Here is a 26,123-nt window from a genome sequence, read left to right on the forward strand (position 1 = left end):
AGTCACCACGCTGGATCCCACGGCGTCCCGTGGGTCCTCTGTTAGTCCTCAGCAGTCAGTGGTGGATGCACACATGGTGCAACAAAATGGCTCCTTTTTATCGAGAATTTTTTCAGAGTCATGCTGGTGCGGAGCCGCCAGTCACAGTCACAAAGGTGAGATTAATGTTTCGCACCACTCACAGTCATGAAGGTGTGGCATGTGTGGTTCCCACGCTGTAGGGGCCTGGACCGTGGGAAAGTTATAGAGAGAACATACCAGTACACTGTTATGTAACAGCATGAGATAGCAAGAAAGCATAGGGATGTGGCTTGCTTAAGTTTATAGTAAGTATCCAATTAGAACAGTAGAGGTGGCACGCAGCCAGATTATGGACAATATTTGTAGCCAATAGCTTAGTGTGTAACCGTTACATAAGAGAGTATGTAGGTTATAAAAGTGTGTGTTAACCAAAATAAAGAGGCTACTAGAGCACCATATTGGTGTGCTGTAGTTCCTTCCTCGCACGGACCCCAACACCGCGCCACAGGATTGGTTTGTCACTAGGCTGTCGCCTGATCTCCTTGATGGATCTCTCGGAGCGGGTGGAGGACTGTAGGGCAGGGACACCATACGTCATTCACCCTTAGTCGGTGGGTAATTCTTCGCCTCAGAAAATGTCGTCCAGGTCAGATAGTCCATCTCAGAAGATGGCGTCCAAGCACATGGGATAGGACGGTTTCTGAGACAGTGCCGAAGGGTAAGGCAAGGCGTATCCAGGAGCAGATCCCCACAACTTGTAAAATAAAACTACAGGGTATTTAATAAAACATGGTCACAGCTAAGAGGAAACCTGTGTCTCAAATTAAATATACAAATTAGTCAGGGTAGGCATCTAATACTATCTGATTTTAGTACTGATTTTCTTGTTTCTCCAACACTTCCTTTTTCATTCGCACAGCTGTAGTCCTCAATCCGTAATGTGCTCACTCATTGAACCGGACGCTTGCAGAAGACCTGCTAGATAATTATCCTGTCTGTATGAGTCATCTCAAGTGTGACTCACTGTGTGACATCATCATAATTTATCAGTCTAGTTTGAGGATCAGAGCATGATTAATCTCCTTTCAAAAATCTGTATTATGAGCAGAGTGTACACATCTGTAATTGGTGCAGGTTTTTATGACACAGCTTTCGTTATCGCCATTGGAAGTGTTGTAATACGCTATTGCTTGTGTTGAGCTTGGAAAATAGGCTTTAGGTTTATTGCGATAGCAGGTTTTGCAAGGTGTTTTTTGAGGGAATAAGGGTAATGATAGTGGAGCAAAAGGTAAGACTTCCTCCCCCAGCAAGATTCTATACATCTCCTTTTTCTGCAACTAAAACTTAAAATCCTTGACAGATTGTTTTTTTTCTCAAGTATAGCAAAATCTCCAGGATAGCTTTCTAAAATACTGGAGTACAGGCTCAGTCTCATGTGATTTTATTTAGTGCATACTCCAAGTTGCTTCCTCTCCTGCTAATTTCCGTTTTCCTAATGTTACAACGAAAACAACCTGTTTCTGTATTGCTTTTGAAAGCAAGGCAGTGTTATTTTTAGCTGTGACCTTGATCCCCTTGTATATGAATAAAAACAAGGCAGTTGGGAAGGATCTTCTAAAGCTGTCTGTAAAGCTGACAAGTTTACAGGAAGTTTTCAATGAGAGCAATTAAGAGACCTCTGGAGACACTGCTATCATTGGTGGTCTATATGACATCAGTTCTAAAAGATCACATGCTTTTCTCAAAAGCAATCAATAAGGGTGTATTTTTCCAACATTTGGATAATTCACATCATGTCCATCTGATGTTCTCTGTTTCCATGGTATTAGGTCAATGAAGATAATATGCAGCTCCCTACTGCCTCCTTTCCTTTAGTTGATCCTTATCTCCAATTTCAAAAAATGCTTTTTTGAGGGGGGAGTAGCCAAACACAGTTTAATTGCAAGTACAAACTAAAACAGATTAATTGTTAGACATAATCTCTGCTCTCTGGAATTTGGAGATTGGTCTCAATAATCCTGGGCTGCATAAAGAGAAGCGCGTCAAGGGAGGTGATTCTTCCCCTCTACGCTGCTCTCTTGAGACCCCGTCTGCAGTACTGCATCCAGCTCTGGGGTCTCCAGCACAAGAAAGACATGGATGGACCTGATGGAGCAGGTCCAGAGGAGGGCCATGAAAATGGTCAGAAGACTGGAACACCTCTTCTACGAAGAAAGGCTGAGAGAATTGGGGTTGTTCAGCCTGGAGAAGAGAAGGCTCCAGGAGACCTTATTTCGGCCTTTCAATACTTAAAATACTTATAAAAGAGACAGAGACTTTTTACCAAGGCCTGTAGGGACAGGACAATGACTAATGGTTTTAAATTGAAAGAGGGTAGATTTAGATCAGATATTAGGAAGAAATGTTTTACTGTGAGGGTGGTGAGACACTGGAACAGGTTGCTCAAAGAAGTTGTGGTTGCCCCCTCCCTGGCAGTGTTCAAGGCCAGGTTGGTTGGGGCTTTGAGCAACCTGGTCTAGTGGAAAGGTGTCCCTGCCCATGGCAGGAGGGGTTGGAACTAGATGATCTTTAAGGTCCCTTCCAACTCAAACCATTCTATGATTCTTTGATAACTGCATTGACAGGCAACCAACTACTTTTGAGCAGCAAGCAAACTTCAGCACCAGGTTGCACGCTCTATATTCGTACAGGTACAATGGCAGAAAAGCTGAACCTGCTTGAAGGCACTGAATGTTCTTTATCTCTTATTAAAGCTGCATCTTACGAAAACAATGTAGCAGAGACTTCATACTACAATAGAAAATTCATGTAAAAAGGAAGACACAAGCTTTCTGTAATCATAGCTTTCCGTAATCATAGCTTTCCTGCGCTTTTGTTTCATACAGTTTCCACTAACGGGCCACATTCAGAGTCTGACTCCAGGTGCAGTTCTCGAGGATAATTAATAAAGCACGGAGCTTCTCTTTGTAGTTTAAAGTTCCCAGGAAATAAAAGGCCCAGAAATACTGAAAAAGTTTAGATACCAAGCCAAACAGGTATCAAGGAAAAAGTTGCAGCGTATCTGCTTTCTCTTGCACTATTTCTGTGCACACTTGAGTTCTGGTAAGACCACTTCCAAGCACACATTCAGAAGATCCCAACTAAAAGCCCCACAAAATAAAATATAAAGTTCCATGGTCTGCCCAAAGGTCACATGAAATCGAGGAATCGTCATAACTGGGAGAATTCAGACAGAGGGTATTTTCAATTAAAACCAGAGTTACAGTGATCACACATGTATGAAGAGAAAAAGTGATTTTTTTTTTAAAAAAAAGGAAACAGGTCTGCAAGCCTGTGAGGCAGTGTGGCTGCTGGAGTCCGCAGGGACCGGGATGGGTGGAAATGTCGCTGTAAATCCCAGGCAAAAGTTATTTCCAGTAGCTTCAGAAAACTGTGTGTCTGATGATGTTTGGGTTTGGTCTTTAAAAAAAAAAAAAAAAAAGAAATTCGGTATTTATAATAAAAAAATATTTTAAAAAGAGAAAGAACTCTCTCTGGCACACATGCAACAGGCAGGAAGGTGCGAGCGGAGCTCCACAGCCCGAAAGGGAACCCAGACAGATCAAAGAGAGAAAACTACTGCGGACAGAAAGCTCCTGGGGCAGGCATGGCTGAAAGCGAAGTGTCCGCGTGTAATCCACAGACCTGAGCAATGACCCAAAAACACTTCGGAAAAACTCCTTTAAAATCACCAAAGTCTCTCGCTACAGCAACCGCAGTTACCGGCTCTAGACGCAGGAGCACGAAAGAAGATAACCCCGAGACCACGAGCAGCGCCGCGGCAGCGCAGCCCGGCAGCTGCCTGAGCATCACCGGGGCGGCGATCCCCTCCCGCCGGCGCGGGGGCTGCCGGCCGCCGGACAGCCCCGAGAGCTGCCGCGGAAACGCCCTCGTGCCCGGGAAACGGGGAAAGAAACCCTAAAGCCTCTCGGTGCAGCCGGAACCGCGGAGCAGGCAGCTGCGGCGGGCCGTCCCCTCCCCCGGGCCGGCCGGCGCTCTCCTCCCGGCTGACACACAGTGAGGGGGGAGTGGGCGGAGCCACCGCCCCCCCCCGCCGTGGGACCGCGACCGCGGGCTGCCCCTCCCGCCCCGCCGCCCGCCTGCAGCCGCTGCCCGGGGCGCCGGGGGGGCAGCTGGGCGGGGCGGGGGGCACCGAGCGCCGCGGGGCACCGAGCGCCGGGGGGTACCGAGCGCTGGGGGACAGCGAGGGGACAGCGGGGCACCGATCGCCAAGGGAGCAGCGGGGCACCGAGGGACACGAGCACCGGGGTGCACCGAGCACGGGGGGTACCGAGGGCCGGCGGATCAGCGGGGCACCGAGCACTGGGCGGCAGTGGGGAGGCAGCGGGGCACCGAGGGACACCGAGCCGCGGGAGCACCGAGCCCCGGGGGGGCAGCAGCCCTGCAGCCCTCTGCCTGCGCCCCGCTCGATGGCAGCCTTGTGCCTGCGGGCCTGGGAAGGGCTGTGGCCATTCCTGTCTCTGTCCCTGGCTCATTTAGATTCAGTATTTCTCTAACAACACAAATACAGAGGCTACCCCCTTTATCCTTCAAACAGTATTTTATTAGAAAGACAAATACGTAGCTATTAAAATCTTAAGATCTACTGTCAATATGAGCTTGTCACCCTCTTCTCTCTTCTTTCTTCCTCTGCAAAGCACCCCTGCTTGCAGGGTTTCTCTACCTGCTTATATAGATCTAGGAAGAAAAGGTAATACTGAGTAAATATCAGTCCTTGTGTGTGCTTCACTTGGCAGCATACACAGCAATTGTACTTCTATCAGGTACTATAAAATATGGCCTGAAAGGCAGACTATAACTTGAGAATTCAGGGCCTGCTGTTTAAAGAATAAGAATTATTCTAATTTTGCAAAACTGCTCTCATTCTTCCTACCATGGATACCAACAGCCAAACGTTAATTACCATCAAACCCTGGCAGGCCCTACAGAAATGCCCATTCTGCTTGTGACATACATCTTCCTTTAACTGGAGGCACAATGAAGTACTTACTTACACTGCAGACAGTGACTAAACTATTCTGATAGCCCCTTTCTGTAACAGTTTCAGAGTAGCTGTCTCAGTAACCTCTGAAAAAATGTAGAATCTCTTCTTACCAGGGGACTCGCCATCGTCTGAACTGCATTTTCTTTTCTGGCAGTGAGGTTTTACAGATGAATTTGTCGCTTCTACAAATTTCTTCAGAGGCTTCGTTGAAGTGATTTGTCTCTTTCCTGCCTGTAACATAGTGGATTCACATAGAGCACTACTAATATCCTTAAAAACAAACAATCAAAAAAAGAAATAAAGCCAAAGATCACTCAATATTTTCTTGTAATCACTTCAGGGACAAAATAATAACTATTCTCCACTCCAAAAGGACATCTAACAAGTGGTGAACACTGCCTAGATGGTTTACATAACAAGTGTTTTTAACTCAGAATTAAGGTTGCCAAATTGAAACTCAAGCTCTTACAAAGTGTCCTATTAAGCAAAACATGAAATCCGAAAACTAGAATATAAAAAGTTAGGGTACATGTCCTCACAGTCTGAGCTTTGCCCTTAGTTATCAAACTAGCCATAAGAACTAAGCTACAAGAAATCCAGGCACACTCAGTGTTACCAACACGTGTATTAGTAAGGACAGATCTAGCTCAAAAAACTTGACGGAGCTGGGTGATGCAAAACCACACATGCGAGCCACATGTTTCTGCTGGACATCTCACTCCACCCAATTGTTAAGACATTAAATTATAATGTGTTGCTTGCTTTTTGGAGCCCTCTGCTGCTGCTCCATATGTATCTTGTAGGCAGCCTTTACTGAACTGGGATATTTCCATGGTCATGTGGCAAAAATCTGTATGTTAAAAAAAAAAAAAAAAGCCAGCCAAGTTGTGTTTCTACTCAACTGCAGAAGGCCCAAAGTTACGCACATGGAGTTTACCTTTAGACAGAAAGATGTTCTCGCTATCATCTGTTCTAGAATATTCATCTCTTCTGCAAATTTCCTAGCAATCAATACCCTAAAGATGAATGATTGTCCAGAGCCTGCAACCTTTCCTTCTATTAAGGAAAAAAAACTTTAGAAAACTGGTATGTGTGAGGTTACAGAAGACAAAAGGACATCACACTTGGTAATAAGATATTAGCAATTCCAAAAATCACACTCCACCTTGAGTCTGTCGTTACTCAATGTATATAAAAGGCAATGTATATGCATATTAATAGAAATACACACACATTCTTTGACAAAGTTGTCTAACAATATTCAAAAAGGCCTGTGGGAATACAGTAACTGAATACTCCAGGGAGAGCTAGTTCCCCCCAACCGGCCTCCTGCATTTGCTAGACACCCACTTTCCTCTAGTAGCTGTTCTTTGAAGTGTGTTGTCTGTCTGTATTGCATTAGTACCATTAACAAGGCCATGTGAAACCCATATAGCTAGCAATGCCTTTTGTCTAACACATGAACCAAAACTCCTTCGTCTGCATAAAAACAAAGAGAAGGAAGGAGGGCTGTAGTTCACTACCTTCACCAACTAGCATACAAATTTCATAAGTGATGATCTAAACCTCTCCAATCCTGGTGACATTTACATAATAATAAGCTCTAGAAAAATGAGTAAGCAGCCTTAACCAACTAGTGAGAGAAGGGAAGATTTCTCAAGTAAGCATGCTAATTTGGATACTCCACAGGACAACTGTTCTTGGAACAATTCCACAAATTTCATTCTTTAAAAAATATAAAACAGAAAAATGGATACACTGTGAACTGAAGAGCAGTATCAGACAGGGGATGTAGAAATCAAACTGCATTGTTTGATAAACAAAAAACAAATGCATATTGGGATAACCATTATTAAGAAATTATTACTAGCTTACATGCTGAAAGAAGTCTTGAAACTCTGATAAGCAGTTCTTCTAGAAAGGACCTGGGCATGCTGCAGGGCCCGGTAAGGCTAACGACACCTTGGGCTTCACGGGCACCTGCACGGCCAGCAAACTGAGGGAATTTCATTTCCCCCTCACTGAGGAACCCATACTTGCAACGCTGTGTCTAATTTTAAGCCTTACAGTTGCGTGTGTGGAAACTGAAGAGCAATGATACTGCACAGGACCACGTTCAGATTCCTTTTTATCACTGTGTTTATAGGATCTGACACACCAACTCTTTAGTAATCTAATATAAAAAAAGCAATAATAAGATTTTCATCCCAATAGCATCAGGTTAGACCCCACAAATCTGGTTCCCAAGTTATCTCTTTTTTTTAATTGTTTTTTTAAGTGAAGATGCTTCTGACCATGGATTTACCGCATCTGTGGACAGACTCTTCACTCAGGCCTAGTACTCCTGTCATTTCAGAGTCCCAAATGTTGTTTGGCGCAGAATCAAAGAAAACTACCAAAGCTGATGGATGTGAAAGTTTTGCCTTTTCACTTCAGTTATTGAAAAATGCCAAATCTGCTGCATCTCACTGGTTACATGACTTACAGGACAGTGACTGGACTATACCTATATCCAGCTGGAACCATAATGAGAAGCTAAGGTACTAAAATTAACAGCTCACAGGAATGGGGTTTGCTGGATTAACCTTCACCAAAGAAAGCAAGAGTTTCAACCTTCACATTGGTATACCACCAAAGAGACTGAACAAAATAGGAGGCAAATTCCTCTTGATCAACCATTACAGAAATGTTGTATTTCCACTTTAAGAAGAAAAGAATACTTCTTAGGAGTAGGAGTGCAATAAAATATGCCTGTTTGTCAGTGTTCGCGAGAGGGCACGGAGACACCGCACGCAGACCAATATGATTGTTAAGCAGATCTCATTTATTTACGTATCTGAGGGTACATTTATATTATTCTATTGAGGGTACATTTATACTATTCTATTTTTGTACACACTCTGTGTACATGTCATTTCTATTATGAATGGTTAGTATGCTTTGTTCACACACCTCTATATTAGTTCTGATTGGCTTATGCTAAAAAGTTATATCTTGCAGGTGCTGCATTCTTTCTTATTTTTCAACTTCCCCATATCTTATTTTTCTCATAGCCAAAGTCCTTGTTCTTTATTATGATTGGCTAGTTCATTACCACCCCATTACCACCCCCTGGACATGCCTGGACATAGCTCGTTCAGTACCTCGTTCCCACCATTGTCCCGTGGGAACCCCACACCTGTTAAAGGCCAAAACCTGTGAAAGTCTACGACAGGAATTCACTGAGGACAACGCTGGATCTGAACTATTGAATGTACTAACTCTTTTCCTGTAAAGAGTTGCTCTTTACTTTGCTATGTTTTAGGAAATCAGGAAAGCAGAATAAACCAGGTTTCTACTAATCTGTTAGTTCTATGAGGAGGACAGTTCAAGGCTCGATAGCTGCCATGAGAGAAAGTAAATGCTAGGAAATACTGTGAAAGAAATAGAGAACAAACCAGCAAATATCTTTGTGCCACTGTAAGAACGGATAGTTTTCCCACAACTTCAGTGCTCTCTGCATTTCAAAAAAGGATGTAGGAGAAATGGAAAAAGTTGAGAGCAAACCCAAAGGTAAGCAGAGGTGCCGAGCGGCTGCCATGCAGAGGGAACTACAGCAGGGCTGTACAGTCAGGGAAAGACTACAGAGGAGGCTGTGATAAGAGAGGTGTAAAATCACAAGTGACAGGCAGTAAGCAGCCAGGGATGACAGGGATGTCTCTTCTGAGACAGAAACCAGGAAGGATCCAATGAAGCTAGGAACAGCCATGCTCAAAAGGAAGAAAAGGAAGCTCTTTGTGCAATAGATTGTGAGCAAAGTATCTGTTTGATCAAAGCATACTGCATGCTAACATTGACATGGTTTCAAGGGCTGACTTCCGTCCACGGAAGAGAACGTAAGATTAAGTATATGGTATCATTCCAAGTCCTCAGTTGAAAGCAGTTGGAAAGTATAAGGAGGAATGCCCTGTTCTATTTGCATGCCGCCTTCTTGTTCTTCCCTATGTATCAGGTGACAGCTATTGTCCTGAGACTTGACACTGGGCAAGACGGACCTTACAACTATTCTGTTGTAAGCTTGCTCCGAATTACATGTCACTGACAGCTACTGCAAACCTCAGAAGGCTTCTAGATTCAGGGATAAGGAAGATAGCAAACTATGTAGGAGCCTGATGGGAGTACAAGCACAGAAGCCTTCGCCAGAGAGTTCTGCACCTGCCTTGATCCCAGGCTCTGAAGAAGAGACAGCTGGGGAGTCAAGTTAACCTTGCCTCTCTTGAGTTTGGGAAGATGAGACTGATTAGAGGAAGAATATTTCTAACAAAAAGAGGGAATCTGTCACACAAAAGGCCCAATAGTCCCTAAATCCCTCTTCAACATAGAATAAGCCCCAGTTATTTAATCAGTTAACATCCATATAAACAGAGCAGGCCCAACACTGGGATTCTCACCAATTACACAAGTAATGGGGCCTCAAAACCAAGACACCTTCCCCCAAACAGCTCCATGGTTCACACGCTTCATCCCTCAGTTCTTACCAAGGGAGTTTGAGCCACAAACTCCAAAGGCCTTCAACAATGAAAAATACACTGCTAAAAACGCACTTCAAAATTTGTCAAAACTGATAATATCTATCTAAAGTGCGGTCAACACTTCAGATGAGTGGACACTGATGAAGGAGTACTGCCAACGCTGTAGGCACTAGCACAAGGACGTGCTCTTCTCCAGACAGTGCTGAGCAGAACAGTCTACTCTAGGCTTGACCTTTGCAGAGGCTTGTTCAGAACATACATCTCTTTCTATAAAGATACCCAAGAGGAAGATGACTAAGAACAATCAAGTTTGCACCAGCTGAGCATTTCCAAGTTATAAACTTTCCTGAAGGCATCAAGATACTTGCACAATAGAACAGTAGCTTCAACACATACACAAAAATGAAAGTTGGAGTGCCTACATGCAAGGTAGGACTCATGCAGTAGAAGCAGGTGCAGTCAATCTCTTGCTTTTACTTTGTTTTCAAAACAAAAAAAAAGAGGAGAGCATGCATTTGCTGCCTTAACAGAGTAACATCTAGAATGCCCTTCACTGCATGTGAGACTTATAATTTTGTATACAGGGCAGAGCAGGCACAGGTAAATCAAAGTATGATTACAACTTGGCGGACACCACAAAGTACACACAAATGCAGATGCTTTATACCATTCAAATGTCAATAAATTATACTTTCCACAGAAAACAGCAACTGTTTATCAGAAACAATCTAACCGTTTATCTAAATTTTAAACAAAAATCTTTGCCTTCTGTGGCAATTCTCAAAATACTCTTTTTCATTTAAGACTAAAGATAGTATGTTAGAACCTAAACCAGCTTCCACTTCATCACCATGAATACACCTGCACTATATATTTTTCCCATGCAAATGAGCACCCTAACTTGGCCAACACATCTCATGCTCATTAAAGTGGGATACTTTTTCATTCCCTCTTCTTTTTTACATCTTGCTTTATCAAGCAAACTCTTCACTGTCCACTAAAAGCTTAATTAAAGAAGCCTTTAGTTCTTAAGCAGGCAAGAATATTAAAAAGCTGTCACTCCAGACTCTAGCATTACTATCCAATACAGTTATCTCAAAAGAGTTGATGTTTTCTCTCCCTTTACCCCTTACCTGCTCTGGACTGAATGGGCCTTCCTGAGTAAACATCACAGAGCACTCAATTAGGTACTGGTTTATTAGTTCTCTCAGGTTTTCATCTGCTTCCAATATGGTCACACATTCAGAAGGCTGTGATGGAGAAGAAGTTACTGCTTGATCTGCTCCCATCACAAATGATGTGTCTGAAGCTACAGGAGTAAGCGATTCCAGTTGGCTTACCTCACCTGAAGGTGGTGTATCACTGTTCTCACTAATAACCAGCAGTGGTTGATCTCTGTTAGACTGAGGGGTTGAACACTGGCTCTCCACAGCTTCCACTTTCACCAGTTCAGCTTTGTGTGGTGAATTCATCTCATCAGCAAGCTGAAATACAGCTTCAAGATTTACTCCTGTCTTCTTGTCTTCATGAGATGTATTACATGGCCAGTTAGAGGGCAGAAATTCAGCTGTATAAGGTGACTGTGCTGGAGGACTCCGGGGGAAACAAAATAAACTTTTGTATCAAAAAATTACAGTGACAGGATGTGTATTGGCTTTGTAAGCGATTAACTGAAGTGTTCATTTATCCAAAAGCTTGAAAGATTGTTATTTTCAGTTAAAAGAGCAGGTTTAATTAAGAAAAAAAAGGCTACTACTTTGTCTTGTTTTTCATTAACCACCTTACTGTTGGCACACTTGCTTTCTTCTGTCCACTGATTATCCTGGAGAGAAAGGAAGGTTACTTATCAGTAGCTGTGTACTCCCTCACATGCATTGGTTGCATACCCTTTGCATTGCAGGTGTAAGTACACCCAAGCATTCAAACAAGAGACTTCTAGCCTTAGGAGGAGCTGCAGGGGTACATTAGAACCACCCTCTTCACATGCCACATCTGTGATAGAAAATGATAGAGCAAATCTACCTGCTTTCTGTTCTTCTAAAACTCAAGCATTCCTGTTGTGTATAAACCCAACACAAACCGCAAGATTTTTAAGCAAGAGAAAAAGGTACGTACGCTGTAAATGTCCATATGAACAACACAATTTGAGGAACTCAGTTACTTACCAATAACATCTTTTCACTCTTCAAGTGATGTGCCTATGCACATCCATACAATGGGTGATTCCCAGGGATGCTCCAGTGCCAAAATGAACAGGAGTTCAGATACCTGTGGAAACAAATACTGTACAACTGCCCTGTCTGCCACAGCCTCTCATCTAGACGCTCCTGTCACAACACAGTGTCCCAGAAATGCACGGCTCAAAGTCTACAGAAATCTGTATAAAAGCCCTCTAGATCTTCAGGTCAGAAACAGTTCTTGAAGAATCTGTAGAGGCTGCCTTTGCCATCATCCAAAGCAGGTCTGAATGCTACTGAAATATTTCTCTGTAATGACATCACAAGATGACAGGATACACTCAGCAATCCAATGATAATTTTTTCAGTAGAATTCTTATAAATCAAAGAACGTTTAAAGCAGAAAGAAGACAATGCAGATTTTTTCAAAAGCAGCAAGTCCTACCCAAGTGAAATGATAAATCCCATTTTTAACATCCAGTGTCTATACTGCTATTTCTTCTGGAGATGAGTCAGAGTTAAAGGACACAGAAGGGTAGTTTCTTCTGTCAAATCCAACGCATATAATGATGTTGAACAGAAAGTCAGGTATATTTAAAATACAACCTTATTTTGGAAGAGATCTGGTATGAAGGATTAGTCCTTAGCGCCTGAATATCCTCAGACCTTCTAGCTGAGGTAATGGTTAACAAAAAACTCCATAGATGAATAAATTAGAGAACAGGAAGACACAGGATCACCTACTAGGAAAGCCATATCAGATCAAATGCCAGGGAAGGACTTGGTCTCTCAGCAGCATGAACATCAGAAGGCCCTGAAGGAAATACCACAAAGAGATGAGATCCCTTCCTCTGGGTATATGAAGTCAAGTCCTCTTGTGGATTCACGTAGATGTGCCAGTCTGCAGATAGCCATAAACTGTGGAGGGTGGGCAGAAAGGGAGGGGAAGAGAAAACCCGGAATTGGAGAAATGTAGATTAAGCAAAGTCTTCATTAAAGGCATGCCACCTTTATTTTTTTATGATATAGGTTTAAACATAATTCCTTTCACTTCATATTTGTTTCAGTTGTATTTTTTAAAATGTTAACAAGGTGTTTCACTTTTGTTGCATTGCCTGTTTGTTGTCTTAAGTAGACAAGATTTCAAGTAAGATCTGGGTTGCCAAGTCAACTGTCCAGGGAAGAGATCACCCCTGTCAAAACCAGCAAACAAACAAATCCACACTGCAACATCTTCTTCCTTTTCTTAGAGGACCTCAGCTTGAAGCTGTTGTAACACACATCATCTTCTTGGATGCACTATAGGATCTCGTGAGCATTTCCAACAGGAGAAAGGCAGCCCCACCATTGGATGGCAGGAAGCATTTTAAAGCCTGACCTCCATGCCAGGCAAGGTGATGGAACAGATCATCCTGATGTGCCATTACATGGCACATGCAGGACAATCAGGGCATTGGGGCCAGCCAACATGGATTCAAGAAAGGCAGGTCCTGCTTGACCAACCTGATCTCCTTCTAAGACCAAGTGACCCGCACTGTAGATTGAGGGCAGGGCTGTGGATGTAGTCTATCTAGACTTCAGTAAGGCATTCTACATTGTCTCCCACAGCATCCTCCTAGACAAACTGGCTGCCTGGAGCTTGGATGGGTGGACTCTTCGATGGGTTAAAAACTGGCTGGATGGCCGAGCCCAGAGAGTGGTGGTGAATGGGGCAAAGTCCAACTGGCGGCCGGTCACTAGCGGTGTTCCCCAGGGCTCAGTTCTGGGGCCGGTGCTGTTTAATATTTTTATAGATGATCTAGACGTAGGGATTGAGTGCACCCTCAGCAAATTTGCAGATGACACCAAGCTGGGTGGCAGTGTCAATCTGCTGGAGGGTAGGAAGGCCCTACAGAGGGATCTGGACAGGTTAGCTAGATGGGCCGAGACCAACAGCATGAGGTTCAACAAGAACAAGTGCCAGGTCTTACACTTGGGCCACAACAACCCCATGCAGCGCTACAGGTTGGGGGAAGAGTGGTAAGAAAGCGGCCCGGCGGAAAGACACCTGGGGGTGCTGATCGACAGCTGGCTAAACATGAGCCATCAGTGTGCCCAGGTGGCCAAGAAGGCCAATGGCATCCTAGCCTCTATTAGGAATAGTGTAGCCAGCCGGTCTAGGGAAGTGATCGTCCCTCTGTACTCGGCACTGGTGAGGCCGCACCTTGAATCCTGTGTTCAGTTCTGGGCCCCGCACTTCAAGAAAGAAGTTGAGGTGTTGGAGTGAGTCCAGAGGAGGGCGACCAAGCTGGTGAAGGGTCTGGAGGGTCTGACCTATGAGGAACGGCTGAGGGAGCTGGGGTTGTTTAGCCTGGAGAAGAGGAGGCTCAGAGGTGACCTTATTGCAGTCTACAACTACCTGAAGGGAGGTTGTAGTGGAGTGGGAGTCGGCCTCTTCTCCCGGGCAAGTAGCGATAGGACAAGAGGACATAGCCTCAAGCTTCGCCAGGGGAGGTTCAGGTTGGACATTAGGAAGCATTTCTTCTCAGAAAGGGTCATTAGACATTGGAAGGGGCTGCCCAGGGAGGTGGTGGAGTCACCATCTCTGGATGTGTTTAAGAAAAGACTGGACATGGCACTTAGTGCCATGGTCTAGTTGACATGGTGGTGTCAGGGCAACGGTTGGACTCGATGATCCCAGAGGTCTCTTCCAACCTGATTGATTCTGTATTCTGTGATTCTGTGATACTGAGCTTTGTTATTTGACAGTGACTTTCTATGCACATTACAGTATAAAGGTTTTTATTTGTTCCTGTTGTTGCAATGCTTATTCCCCAAACTCTTTTAATAGTGGGCTTTTGATGAAGTGTTTCCCCAGCAATGGGAACTACATATACAGCACAAAGCAAACACTTGCAAGATAAACATCCTTCACATCCCATGCTGGTCCTAACCCCTTGGAGCTCGCCATTACCTCCCTCGGAGCAATTCAGCACAACTTAATCAAATTTTAAAATGATACTGTGTGATTTTATTTTTTGTACTTGCTCAGTGAGCTTTTATTGGCAGCTGCTGCCAGGAGCTGGGACTCTGCCAAATTCCATGGTTATATTGCTCCAGTGTGGACAAAGAAAGAAAGCCTATTTAAAGTTTCTTGGACACAAATAAGCTAAAAACATAACAAAATAAAAAACAATGTGTAATTATTATTTGTTTCCTTTATGAAGGGCCTCTTTTGGAGTTCTTTGAAATCAGTTCTTGTTTCCACCTATGGAAGTCATCCAAGTGTATTATTTAATATCAATAGACATTCCTGGACCAGAATGTTACAACCAGAAGCACAAAATCCAGGGGAAAAAGACTATCTACCTTTGCCTTTCATATTACACTTCCTGAGCCAAAATATCAACTTTAGCTCTTTGCCTTTCTGTGACATTTGTTGCTTCAAATTATGACTCAAAACAATTTTGTATTTAAATTATTTAAGCACAATAATATCGATTAAGAATTTTATATTAATTAAGCATTTTATGTTAATTAAAGATTAAGGCCCAGGTCAACAATGCCTGCCTTTAGGTGGACATGTTGATCTTCTGACTTCTGGTGTTTCTGCATCAGGGCTGCCGCAATCCCATGCCATTTTGCAAGAAATCATTGTTCATGAGTGACACCGACGGCCTTGTCACCTTGTCAAGGTCACTGCCATTGCACTGGGTCCTTCAGCAGTTAAAAAGTCACAAACACAAATGGCACTACTGAATGCACAGTCTGAACTTCATCCCTTTGCACAGAGCAGCCTCTCACCCCATAGCCTATATCAGAGGGAGAGAGGTGCAGAGAGGACAGAAGAGAGGGAGAAAGAGAGGGAGAAGGGGGGGAGAGGGACAGAGAGAGAAGAGAATGAGATGGGAAAGGGAGAGGAAAATCTCTCCCTTTTGGACGAGGCTACTTGGCAGCATTTTGGAGCCAAAGTGCCTCCTGTTAACAACACACACTGTGCTTTTGAAAAAGCAGAAGTGTGCATGCAGTTCCTTGGCAATTGGAAATAACAGTCAATATGGAGACAAACAGGTTTTGGAGCATATGCATTTGAACTCCCAAGAAACTGCAGCTTATCTGTTTTTTTTTCAGGTCACCTCCAACTTATTATGCAGAGCCAGTCACTTGCTGGTGTGCACAGTCCTGAGTCACAATAAGCACAAGAAAAAACTCCACCATCTCTTCCAGCAGGAAACTGTGACAGCAGAAAAGGGATTAAAAAAAAAAAAAAAAGCTTCTTGTTTCCTCACCAGTGGCTGCAAAAAGGAGATTAGGGAGGAAATAAAATCCCTGTTTTGCTTCTTCCTCTCACTCAGAAAGTTTTGGTCTGAGAGAGCCTCTTAGAACTCATTTAAGAAGCTTGAAAATTCCAAGTCTAAGTAAAATTCAGGTCATTTGCAATAATTTCTTGGGCTCGGGAAATGTCCCAATTCCCACCTGTAATAGAAAGCAGAAGCTGAGATGTCTGCCTTTCTTGCTAGACCACCTTCCCACCTTTACTCCTCCCTGGCTCAGCAAGTCCAGCTGCATCAGGACTTGTGTCTGTTACCTGTGGACAGCAGACATGGCCAAACTGCCCAGGCTGGGAGCCACCTGCCAGAAAACGCCTTTGCCCGTGGACACAACTTTGGGCAGCCACAGGGACCTGGGGACATGGGCTGCAGATCATAGAATCATAAAATCATTTTGGTTGGAAAGGACCTTCAAGATCATCAAGTCCAATTGATATCAGACGGTTTAGTAAAAGTAAGCCTCAAAACAGGCCCTAAAAGGCCTACTCTGTGTAACCTTTAGACAGAATCAACTTTTCTTTCAGCAATTTTCCTTTCAGCTAAAATAACAGTACGTTCTGAAGCTAATGGCATGTTTTGAAGACAGGGTCTGCTTCTGGGACTGATAATACTTAGAGTTATAGTCATCACTGATTCTTGCTTGCACTTAGTCTTAGAGAAGGTCTCTGTTAAATTCCTCTCTAATTACAAAGAAGGGCCAGAGATAAGCAAGACTGTGAACAACATCTTTGTAGTGTCTTAACTGACATGATTCACAGCTCTGGCGCCAGGAGTAGAGACAAATCCTGTAAGAACCAGAACAGGATCTTCTCCTTGGAGCCACCTGCATGTGTCAACAGAAAGGCCTCGACCACGCTTGCGCAGAAGCAGGGTTCTACAGCGGGCAGGATAACTAGGGGGGGATTATGACCACTAGAGACCCTCAGAGACCACCCAAGACCCCTTCCCCAATTTAGTACGTATGTACAAAGACAATTACATAATGTATTAGCATATGCATAAGTTCCTTGGAGTATGTGGGCTTTACTCAGAATTGTATGAATATTCCATTTTTCTATAATGTATATAATGAGTGTGCTTTTGTTCCTACGTGTGCATGCTAGGAGGAGAGATCCCCCATGCACCCAGCGCTGCAATAAACCAATGTCAGCTTTCTAAACTATCATTTGGTTTAGAGAGTTTTCTTGGTTACTATTTTCCAGTAACACAACCATCAACCTAGCACTGCCAAGTCCATCACTAAACCATGTCCCTAAACACCACATCTAGACATCTTTTAAATACCTCCAGGGATGGTGGCTCCACCACTTCCCTGGGCAGCCTGTTCCGATGTTTGATAACTCTTTCTGTGAAGAATTTTTTTTCTGATATCCAATCCAATCCTCCCCTGGTGCAACTTGAGGCCATTTCCTCTCGTCCTCTCACTTGTTACCTGGGAGAAGAGACCAACCCCAGCCTCACTACAACCTCCTTTCAGGTACTTGTAGAGGGCGATAAGGTCTCCCCTGAGCCTCCTTTTCTCCAGAGTAAATACCACCAGTTCCCTCAGCCACTCCTCATAAGACCTGTGCTCCAGATCACAGTGCTTCAGACCCTTACTGCTGCAATTTGGCTTCCTCCACTCTTGGAGAAAAAGATACCCTGGCGCCTGCAGTGTCTCTGCAAGGGACATGCTCCAGGACACGCATGGCTCTATGGAGCAGTCCTGTATCTCACAAAGGTGCTGCTATCCTATTCTAACAAGGCGTGTTTCTTCATTCCATTTATTTCTGTGCAGGGAGGTGTTGCCTCTTCGCTGCTTTTGTCAGGATGGATGTGATTTGGAATAGGATGGAGGGAAAGAATTGGGACTTCACCCCATGGAGCTCATGGCTCATGTGTCAGACCCTCAGTCAGGCAGACCATTTGGAGTGAAAAGTCCTGGGTGTGTTCTGCAGACCTTTAACAAGGCCTCAACCTGACAGTTTTTGAAAGTCACAGGTCTTAAAACCTACCAATTCCTTCCTGCAATTCATTCTCTGCTCCTGCTGTGACCCATCAGCAGCTCTAATCCAGGAGGATTTCTTGGGTTGCCTCGCTAGTTCTCTTTGTAGAAGAGAAATCATCTCTCCACTGGCCTAAAAAGAAAGCTGAGAGTTGGAAGTTGTCTATTGATCCATCTGCAGAGCTGTGAAGAGGAAGATGAAAACGAGAAGAAAGGCAATTTGCTGTGATACCAGCCTCCTGCCCTGGCAAAAGGCATTTTTTACTGGGGGAACAGCTGGGAGGCAGGTTAGCTCTCGGCCAGAGGAAACGCTTGATTCCACTGGAGTGACACCAGCTTGCTCCAGCCATGTATTTTTTAAAGATACCTGTAGAATCATAAGTTATATTAAAAGGTATTGCAGCAGAAGGAAATCGCAGCAGAGTGCAGCTTAGTGGCAGGGGTTCATCACATCTGCCATCTTCCCTTGGGCAGATGTGGGCAAAGCACAGAATGCAGAGGAAGAATAGTGCTCAGGTCTTTGCCATGAGCAGGTGCCTCATTCCCATTGAAATCTATGCGAATTACATGTCTAAACCCCTTTGAGTATCTGGCCTTATAATACCAAGATATTTCTAGCTTCCCATGCATGAGAGTCATGCTGAAATGTGCCTTCGATCTATTTATCACTATTACTGAGACAATGCTGGTTTCTGTTGGTGCTCACCCAGTCCTGTAAGTTTTGCAGTGGGAATAAAGCAAGTTGAGAGCACACAGTTTTACAGTGAAGGTGAAAACCTAACTCCTTCCCACACCTTGCTGCAGATGGTGTGGATAAGCTGCCTTGCAGTTTGATCTGTCTTGTCTTGATTGTTCCACAGGAGGAGGAAGAAGCAATCTTGGTTTCACCTTTTCTTATTTGTAGACCTCCACCAGCACACCAAAGCAGGCAGGAACTAGTAACTGGAGAATCCAAACCAGTTGCAGCATGTACTTACCTCTCACGGAGCGCCAGCCTTTTGCAAACCACAGGCTGAAAATCATGCTGGCTCATTCTGCCCTGTGTCTGACAGACAGCATGCTACCAATGGCCTTCCCTGAGCTTTGGGGTCTATCACCATCATCTGCCATGAACTCATGGCTCAGACCCCTCTCGGCACGCTCGTATAGACCTGGAGACAGGCTCGCTGCTAACACAGGGACCCACAACACCACCTGGGCTATACCAGAAGACCTGAAACACAAATTGGCCCATCCAGTTAATTTGTCCTGCAATCTCTGGGTTACAGCCCTTTCCTTTATATTTTACTCATTGTTAATCAAAACAAAACCCAAGCTGCAGTTCATTTCACTTGCAAGAATCCACAATGTAAGTCCCTTTTATCGGTTTCTTTAACATCCTTTGGATTTCACAGCCTCAAATTGTAGCAAAATTCAACTGAAAGACACAGCCTGAAGTAATTACTTTGTTGGTTGCCAAGAGGATAAAGTTCCAGTAAATAATATTCCTTACAATGCTGGGAAACAGAATATCACTGTAAGCAAAGTCAGTAATTAAGTGCACAGCAGTTTCACACCTGGACAGGCAGTACAGGTAGCCTAATTCCTGTCTACAGCAATCAAGCTGCTTTGCTCCCTGTCAGTCCACACAAATCAGCTGCAAAACACCTGGCAGCCATGCAAAGTGCTTTCCTGTCAGTGGATCGGGACTCTTGTTTAGTTATGGCAGGACTTCCCCTAGCTGAAAAGCCCCAGGGTGTCTGCAAGGGGCACTCCACATCCCCAGCAGTGCAGGGCATCTGTAGCTGAGACCAGGCTGCGTGACAGGACCACTCCTGTTTTGCAATGGGACCTCTGAGATAAATTTATCATCACCTGCCTGTGAACTACTCTCTTCTCCACAGCACACAGCTGGTGGCTTTCAGCACGTGCAGATTGCGGGATATCACCTTCAGGGTCAAGAAGCTTGGCCACCTGTACTCAAGACAGTTAGACCCTGACTCTAATTGCAAAGCAATAAATGTTGCATGCCTATTTCTCACGTACGGCTTCAAAGATCTCCCTTTTGAGTGAGTTATGCTTCTTGTGCAAGGGCGAATAGTCAATTCTCTGCAGCCAGTCTCATCCTCATAGATACCCTACAGACCAATACTAGGGACCACTACCAGCTGCAGCTCCACATAACGCTGCAACAGGCAGAAGCACGCCCAGTGAGCGCTGGGATAAAAATGAATAGGTGGATGTTAAAAATAAACCTTAGCTGTGCTTCCCAGCAGACATATGCAGACATCATCTATACTGCTGCTGATGTCCTAGGAAGCTTTGGTCAGAAAGCAAGCAGTGACATAGGGATGTGCATATATGTGTGGACACATGTATACCTATATATGTATATAAATATAGGTATACATGCAAACAGAAAAAGACAAATATTCTACCAGCGTTTCCAATTGCAGTTCTTTTCCTGCTCAGGTTAGTATGGATGCTCAGATCAGACCTAATCCTGGAAATTAGGATTAGGTACCCCTAACTCCAAAGGACACTGAGAGAGCTCATTTCCTTCCAGCTGGTACTCTTACCCTTTCAGGAGCCAGCCAAACACAACCAGTGTTTACTCTCAAGTATATGCAGATACTTCCTAACTTTTTATGTGAAGTCTGGATGGATGTAACATTCTTAGTCCCTACAGAAGCAGCCAAGGACATTTCATGGTACATTTACACCTGGCCGAGCTATTGGTCAGTCACACACACTTCTCAGTCATCTCATCTCACATCACCAGCTGATGTCACCACCAGTACCCTCCTTCGGCCTCTGTGCTCTCTTGCTATGTAAGCTGAAAGCACAAGCGCTTTCCCAGGGCTCCTCAGATGGGCTTTGTGCTAAAAGATGAGAGCAGTGCTTGGAGGAATGAATTACACATGCCCTGCAGACAAACTGACCCCAGGCTCCGCCTTGCATAATTGTCACTGGAAGGACCTCATGCACCAGAAGGAGGTTAATAACACTCAGTGCTGTGTTGAGTTACTCCAAGTATTGAAATGTCACGAGTTTGAGCAATGGATTTGTCAGTGCCAGCTAAATAAATGGTGTGTGATAGCACACCAGCTGCTGTGGGCTCCGCAACGTCCTGTCCTCTGGGATGTCCACGAGACGCTTCTGCCTCACTCCTGGCACTGATCACTCGGGGTCCTAACAGCGGCCACCACTTACAGACTCCTTAAAAGCCCTCCTTTTACAGAAAACATGGGGCTGCTTCCAATTTTACTTACAAGTAGCACATTTTTCTCATTATAGATGAGTGATGTTTACTGTGCTTTCTGGTTTAGAGGTACCATTGCACTACGAACAGACACAGCTCCTACATTGCTTTTCACAGGTGATGCAAAAAATGCCAGACCAGCTTAAATCAAGTTTCTAGTTGGAAGGGGGAGTTCTTGTACATCATCTACATTAAAGAGTTAAATCCACAGCAAGTTCTCCAGCCCCTATATCCCAGATTCCAGTGGGACTAGATCTTGTCCGGAGACTTCAGATTTGGTACCCGGATATAAGTTCCATTGTTTGGAAACAACTGCTGATCAAAATACTCTTTTGGAAAGGATTTTATTTATTTACAGAAATCTCATTAGAAACTACAGCAGAGATTTTTCAACCAGATGTGACGCTTTATTGTTAATCAGTTCATTTATCGGAACAACGGCTTTGCTATCATGAGATCTAGGCAGCTAAAATTTGAAGCGCTAGCTCCAGGCTTCCCATCAGATGGAAAATATTAGTAACACTCAGCTTTTGGAACTGAAAACCTCCAAGTGCATTGTGTAAAAGCAACAAACATTTATAATCTCTAGCCGCCACCATGGAAACAGAGGCGCAGAGCACCAAAGTGGTTTCTCCAAGAGCACACTACTACTCGGCACTCAGATCCCAGCACTCAAATTCAGCTCCCACCACCTAGACCATTATACCCTGCAACAGACTAAACCCCATCTTTACAGCAAGATCAAATAAAAACGTTATTGATTAATATTATGGATTATATCCAATGACATTCTGCATCTAGGCTCTGGAGGCCATGGTGAACAGCAGCAATAAGATCAGGATAGCAGCAGATGATACCATGATTGTGAAAACAAACTAGCCGTCGCATCTCTGCCTCCCTGGCTTTCCTGAGCACAATTTAGGAGCTAGGCTGATGATCTATTTTTAGATCAGTATTTACCTCTTTTCCAACCCAAACATAGTTCTCCCTTGTCATACCGACGATGCTTTCAAACAACGGCAAATTGTGGCGCCATGATTATAAATAAAACTATCAGCTGTCGGGCACGGGCTCCCACACAACACTTTGGTGCAAGCTAGGGTAACACTTGTCACTTGCCTCCCAAACGCAGTCCCGTTGGGTTGGCTAATGGAAAGAAAGGCGGGGGATGTTGTTTTAAATGCCAACAGACAGACAAGCGGTGGAACTTCCTGCATGATGAAACATTGCATAACTAACTTCCTGAAAAATGGTCAGTTCCTGAGTCTACCATCCATCCAGTGGTGGGGTTTTTTGCTTAATTGTACCTGTTCACTTAAACTGGGGACAAATCCCAGACAAGAAATTAATGTAAAACATTTGTATTCTCTCACCACCAGGGCCTGACTGGCACCCTCCTGCCCTCTGGGACACACAGCCCATTCACACCAATTAATATGTGTTGCTTGGTCCGCAAAGCCAGCATCACCTTTCTGTTAGCTTTATTCTCTTTTTGGCTGGTGCATTCCCTGGGGTGAATAGTAGAGAACTGGCTTGAAGAACCTGTACAAAAGGAAATGGGTTGATTGATTGACTTTAAGAAGCACAACATTTACTTGTGTGGGCAGGGAGTGATGTAGGCTCTTGATCTGGAAAAAATAAAAATTTTTTAAAAATGACATGACACTGCAGGGCAACTATTTCTTTGAAGATCAAGTTAAATCAGACACTAGAAAGCAATCTTTTTTTTAAGACATTAAAATAAATGAAAAAGCAAAAAGTAACGCAGGTAACTGGGCTCCAGGATGCAATATTGCTCAGCAAGCTCGGAAATCAGAAAGAGAATAAAAAGTTTAAATGATTCATGAGATAGCTCCATGCCACACTGCCACATTTCCTTCACAAGTGTCTGAAGTTGACCCTGGCATGGTACGAAAGGGCTAGACACCAGGTCTGGGACTAAGGCAATATAGAAGTGAGTATTGGAAGGGTCTGAAGATCTTCCCCCAAAGTCTTGCACTGCAAGTCTAAGTGGATTTAAAGAGATGCAGGGAGGAAGAGTCACCATGTGTTTGTGTCCCCAGTGGCTCTTTCCTCAAGCCTAACAAGCCATACAACACACGTGAGCATGCTTGGTGCTTTGCTGCAACCCATAATATGTGTTAGCCCCATTGAACAGTCACAGCTGCTTCTGGACCACTGAGATCTATCATACAACCATAGTCAGACAAGCTGGTCCTCAGCTCCATCAACTCCTGTAGTGCTCTGACAGGTGACACTAGCCAAGTGACTGTCCTCTCACACACCAAAAGCCAGGAGAGACTCTGTGGAGATGGATAAAGTTTCACCACAACCCTTTTAAGGACAGCAGAACTTCGCCACAGGGCAACTCGCTCCCAACAGAGAGAAAAATAAGGGTCTGACACAGTCTGCAAACTGCTAGAGACACTTTCAAACAGCAAGACATCATTGGCAGAAATCTGGCAGCAAGTGCTGAAAAGCAAATATCTGATGTAAACGGCAGTTAATTTTACTGGCACTATCATCAAAAATGGGACGAAACTCGCAAGGATCTTCCTTCCCTGTCGCTGCTGTGGAGGATTTAGTTTGTCTGCACTAGGTGTACTGAAGAGGAAAAGAAATCTGTAAGAAAGTAGATGCTGTGACTGATCCATTTGACAAAGTCAAAACCACACAGGTCTTTCAAAATCATAAAAAGATTAGTCATGTCATGATCTAATGACTTCTGAAAAGACGGAGAGCTCCTCATACAGCCAAAGACAGCGTGCTGAAGTTAAATGCTCTAAAAGTTTGTTTTCTAATGGAAAAATAGTATTCATTTCGCTTTTCTGCTTTAAAATGCTCTGTTGTTTTCTGGTTCAAGTAATAAATCCATCCTCCAGACTGAGGTAAAATAGGAGACTGTCCATTATTCCTCTGGTTTTCTTCTGGGAAGTTTAAATATTTACAAGAGGGAGGGGGGGAAAGGATGAATTATACCTGCTTTGGAGGTATAAATTGCAACCTTAGAAGTGAAGCTGCATGTTTAGACGTCCAGCTGAAGTCACAGAGCTTGATTCAGCCTTTGCCTGGTTCCAGTTTCACACTGAGATGACTCTGTTGAAATTCCTTCATGTCATTTAATTACTCTGTGCTGTCAGAGCAGCACAAAAGGACTAGGAAGTTGGTCAGAATCCAGCCCACTGACTCTGGAATCAATCTGGAGACACTCCCTGAATCCAGCAGGGTTTAAGCTATGGCTTCTGGACCAAAGGCTTTAACTATGCAAGAGACTACAGTCTCCGCTTGGACCATGACAAGTGTTCTGCTGAAAACTGGTTTTGGTGGAACAGGAGTGGAAATAGCTGGAAAGAAGGTGACTTAGGACCATGTAAGCAAGGCTACACAATTATGTTCGCTTTGGGAGACTAAGAAAAGAAAAAGTCCTATTACAAGAGAGACTGACCCAACATCAGTGTAGGTATATGGCACAGATTGCCTGGGTGGTAGTACGGTCAAGAAGAGTCCAAGGGAAGATGCGTATCCTCAAGACTTCCTGGAGAACCCAAGAAATGACATGAAAAGGTGTTAAAAGCACAGACCTGTGGAAGCCCTTGACATACACAACAGTGCTGTTAGATCACGCAGTGCAGGTTCAGTACCTTTGATCTACCCTGATCAGCTCTGAAATAAAATACATCCTCCCACACACTTGAACCAGGAACAGGCTGTCTGGAACAAGAACTGCCATCCTCTGTTTATATAGCACCTATATAAATAAGAAATAAAATCAAGCAAGCAGAGACACCAAGCAGTATCAGTTTTCCCTCCTATTATCTGCTTGCAGAGAGGTCAGTTCACATCAGATGAGGCTCAGTCAGTAAACGGCAATAAGATAACAAACCAGCCAGCTTGATTCTTATCTCAGTAAGCGTTCACTAACTAATCCCACTGAAACACACACATATTTTGCACACAACATCTCACACAAGTTCATTAATGTGCATCTGGCCACCTGTATTGTATGCTGTAAAGGTGAATTCTTCTGAAGGGGACTGTCCATCATCAGAAGGATAGTAACAAGAACGATTCTTCACAATAAGGAAGGTAACATTGAAAAAATACTTTTCAGCTATGAATTACTAAATGCTAAATTCTTACAGATGGTGCGAGTGTTAAGTCAGAGGTACGTATTGCACCTGCAGAGAAAAATAAGCCATCCCTCATGAGCAGTTTAAAAATGCAGAGGCTTCCCATCCCCCCACCCTTCAGCATGTAAAATACAGTTATTCAAGCTGAAAGCTAGGCAATGCCTTGAAGTTAAGCCTTGGGGACTCCCACATTCAAAAACTGCTCACTCATCCTCTTCAGTGCCCAGGCATTTATAGCAATCTCCATCAAGCACTGGTTTTCACATACGCTCAGTTTTCATTTAAGTACTGACACAGTCAGGAAACAGGAGAGTGCCAGGCAGATTTCACAGGCGGTGGTCACAGATTACAGTAGGGAGGACAGTGTGCTGTCTTTCCACATGACACTGAAGTGCAATTTCTATTATCTAATATCAACAGGCAATAACTGGCCACATATGGTGTGATTCTTGATAACATGGGTGATAATAGACCAAAGAAGAATTGTCAGGCACTGACACTACCATAACACCTGTATCTGGAATGCTCGTCTCTACTGTACTTCTTCCTCGGTATCCACCTCCATCAGCAGACTGGGGACAGTGATGTCTATAAGACCACTATGTTCAAGCAACAGAACAAATAGGTTGAAAGTCTCTCCTCCCTTCTCTCCCAACAGCTCTCTTCCCTTCATCCAGCAAGCTACCAGACCAGAGATATTCTGCA

The 26,123-nt window shown here is 44.0% G+C and overlaps 1 protein-coding gene across 1 annotated transcript; it reads right to left on the minus strand.

The window, feature by feature from the left end:
* Positions 1-466: 466 nt before the first annotated feature.
* Positions 467-11,179, minus strand: LOC137676233 (uncharacterized). Its single transcript, XM_068422919.1, has 5 exons — positions 10,917-11,179; positions 10,710-10,826; positions 5,176-5,335; positions 3,353-3,480; positions 467-592 (listed from the first exon to the last, which is right to left on the minus strand). The coding sequence occupies exons 1-5, from the start codon at positions 11,046-11,048 to the stop codon at positions 467-469; spliced, it is 663 nt and encodes a 220-aa protein (XP_068279020.1). The 5' UTR covers positions 11,049-11,179.
* Positions 11,180-26,123: the final 14,944 nt, after the last annotated feature.

The sequence above is a fragment of the Nyctibius grandis genome, chromosome Z, assembly GCF_013368605.1.
Source record: "Nyctibius grandis isolate bNycGra1 chromosome Z, bNycGra1.pri, whole genome shotgun sequence".
In the NCBI taxonomy this organism is placed as follows: Eukaryota; Metazoa; Chordata; class Aves; order Nyctibiiformes; family Nyctibiidae; genus Nyctibius; species Nyctibius grandis.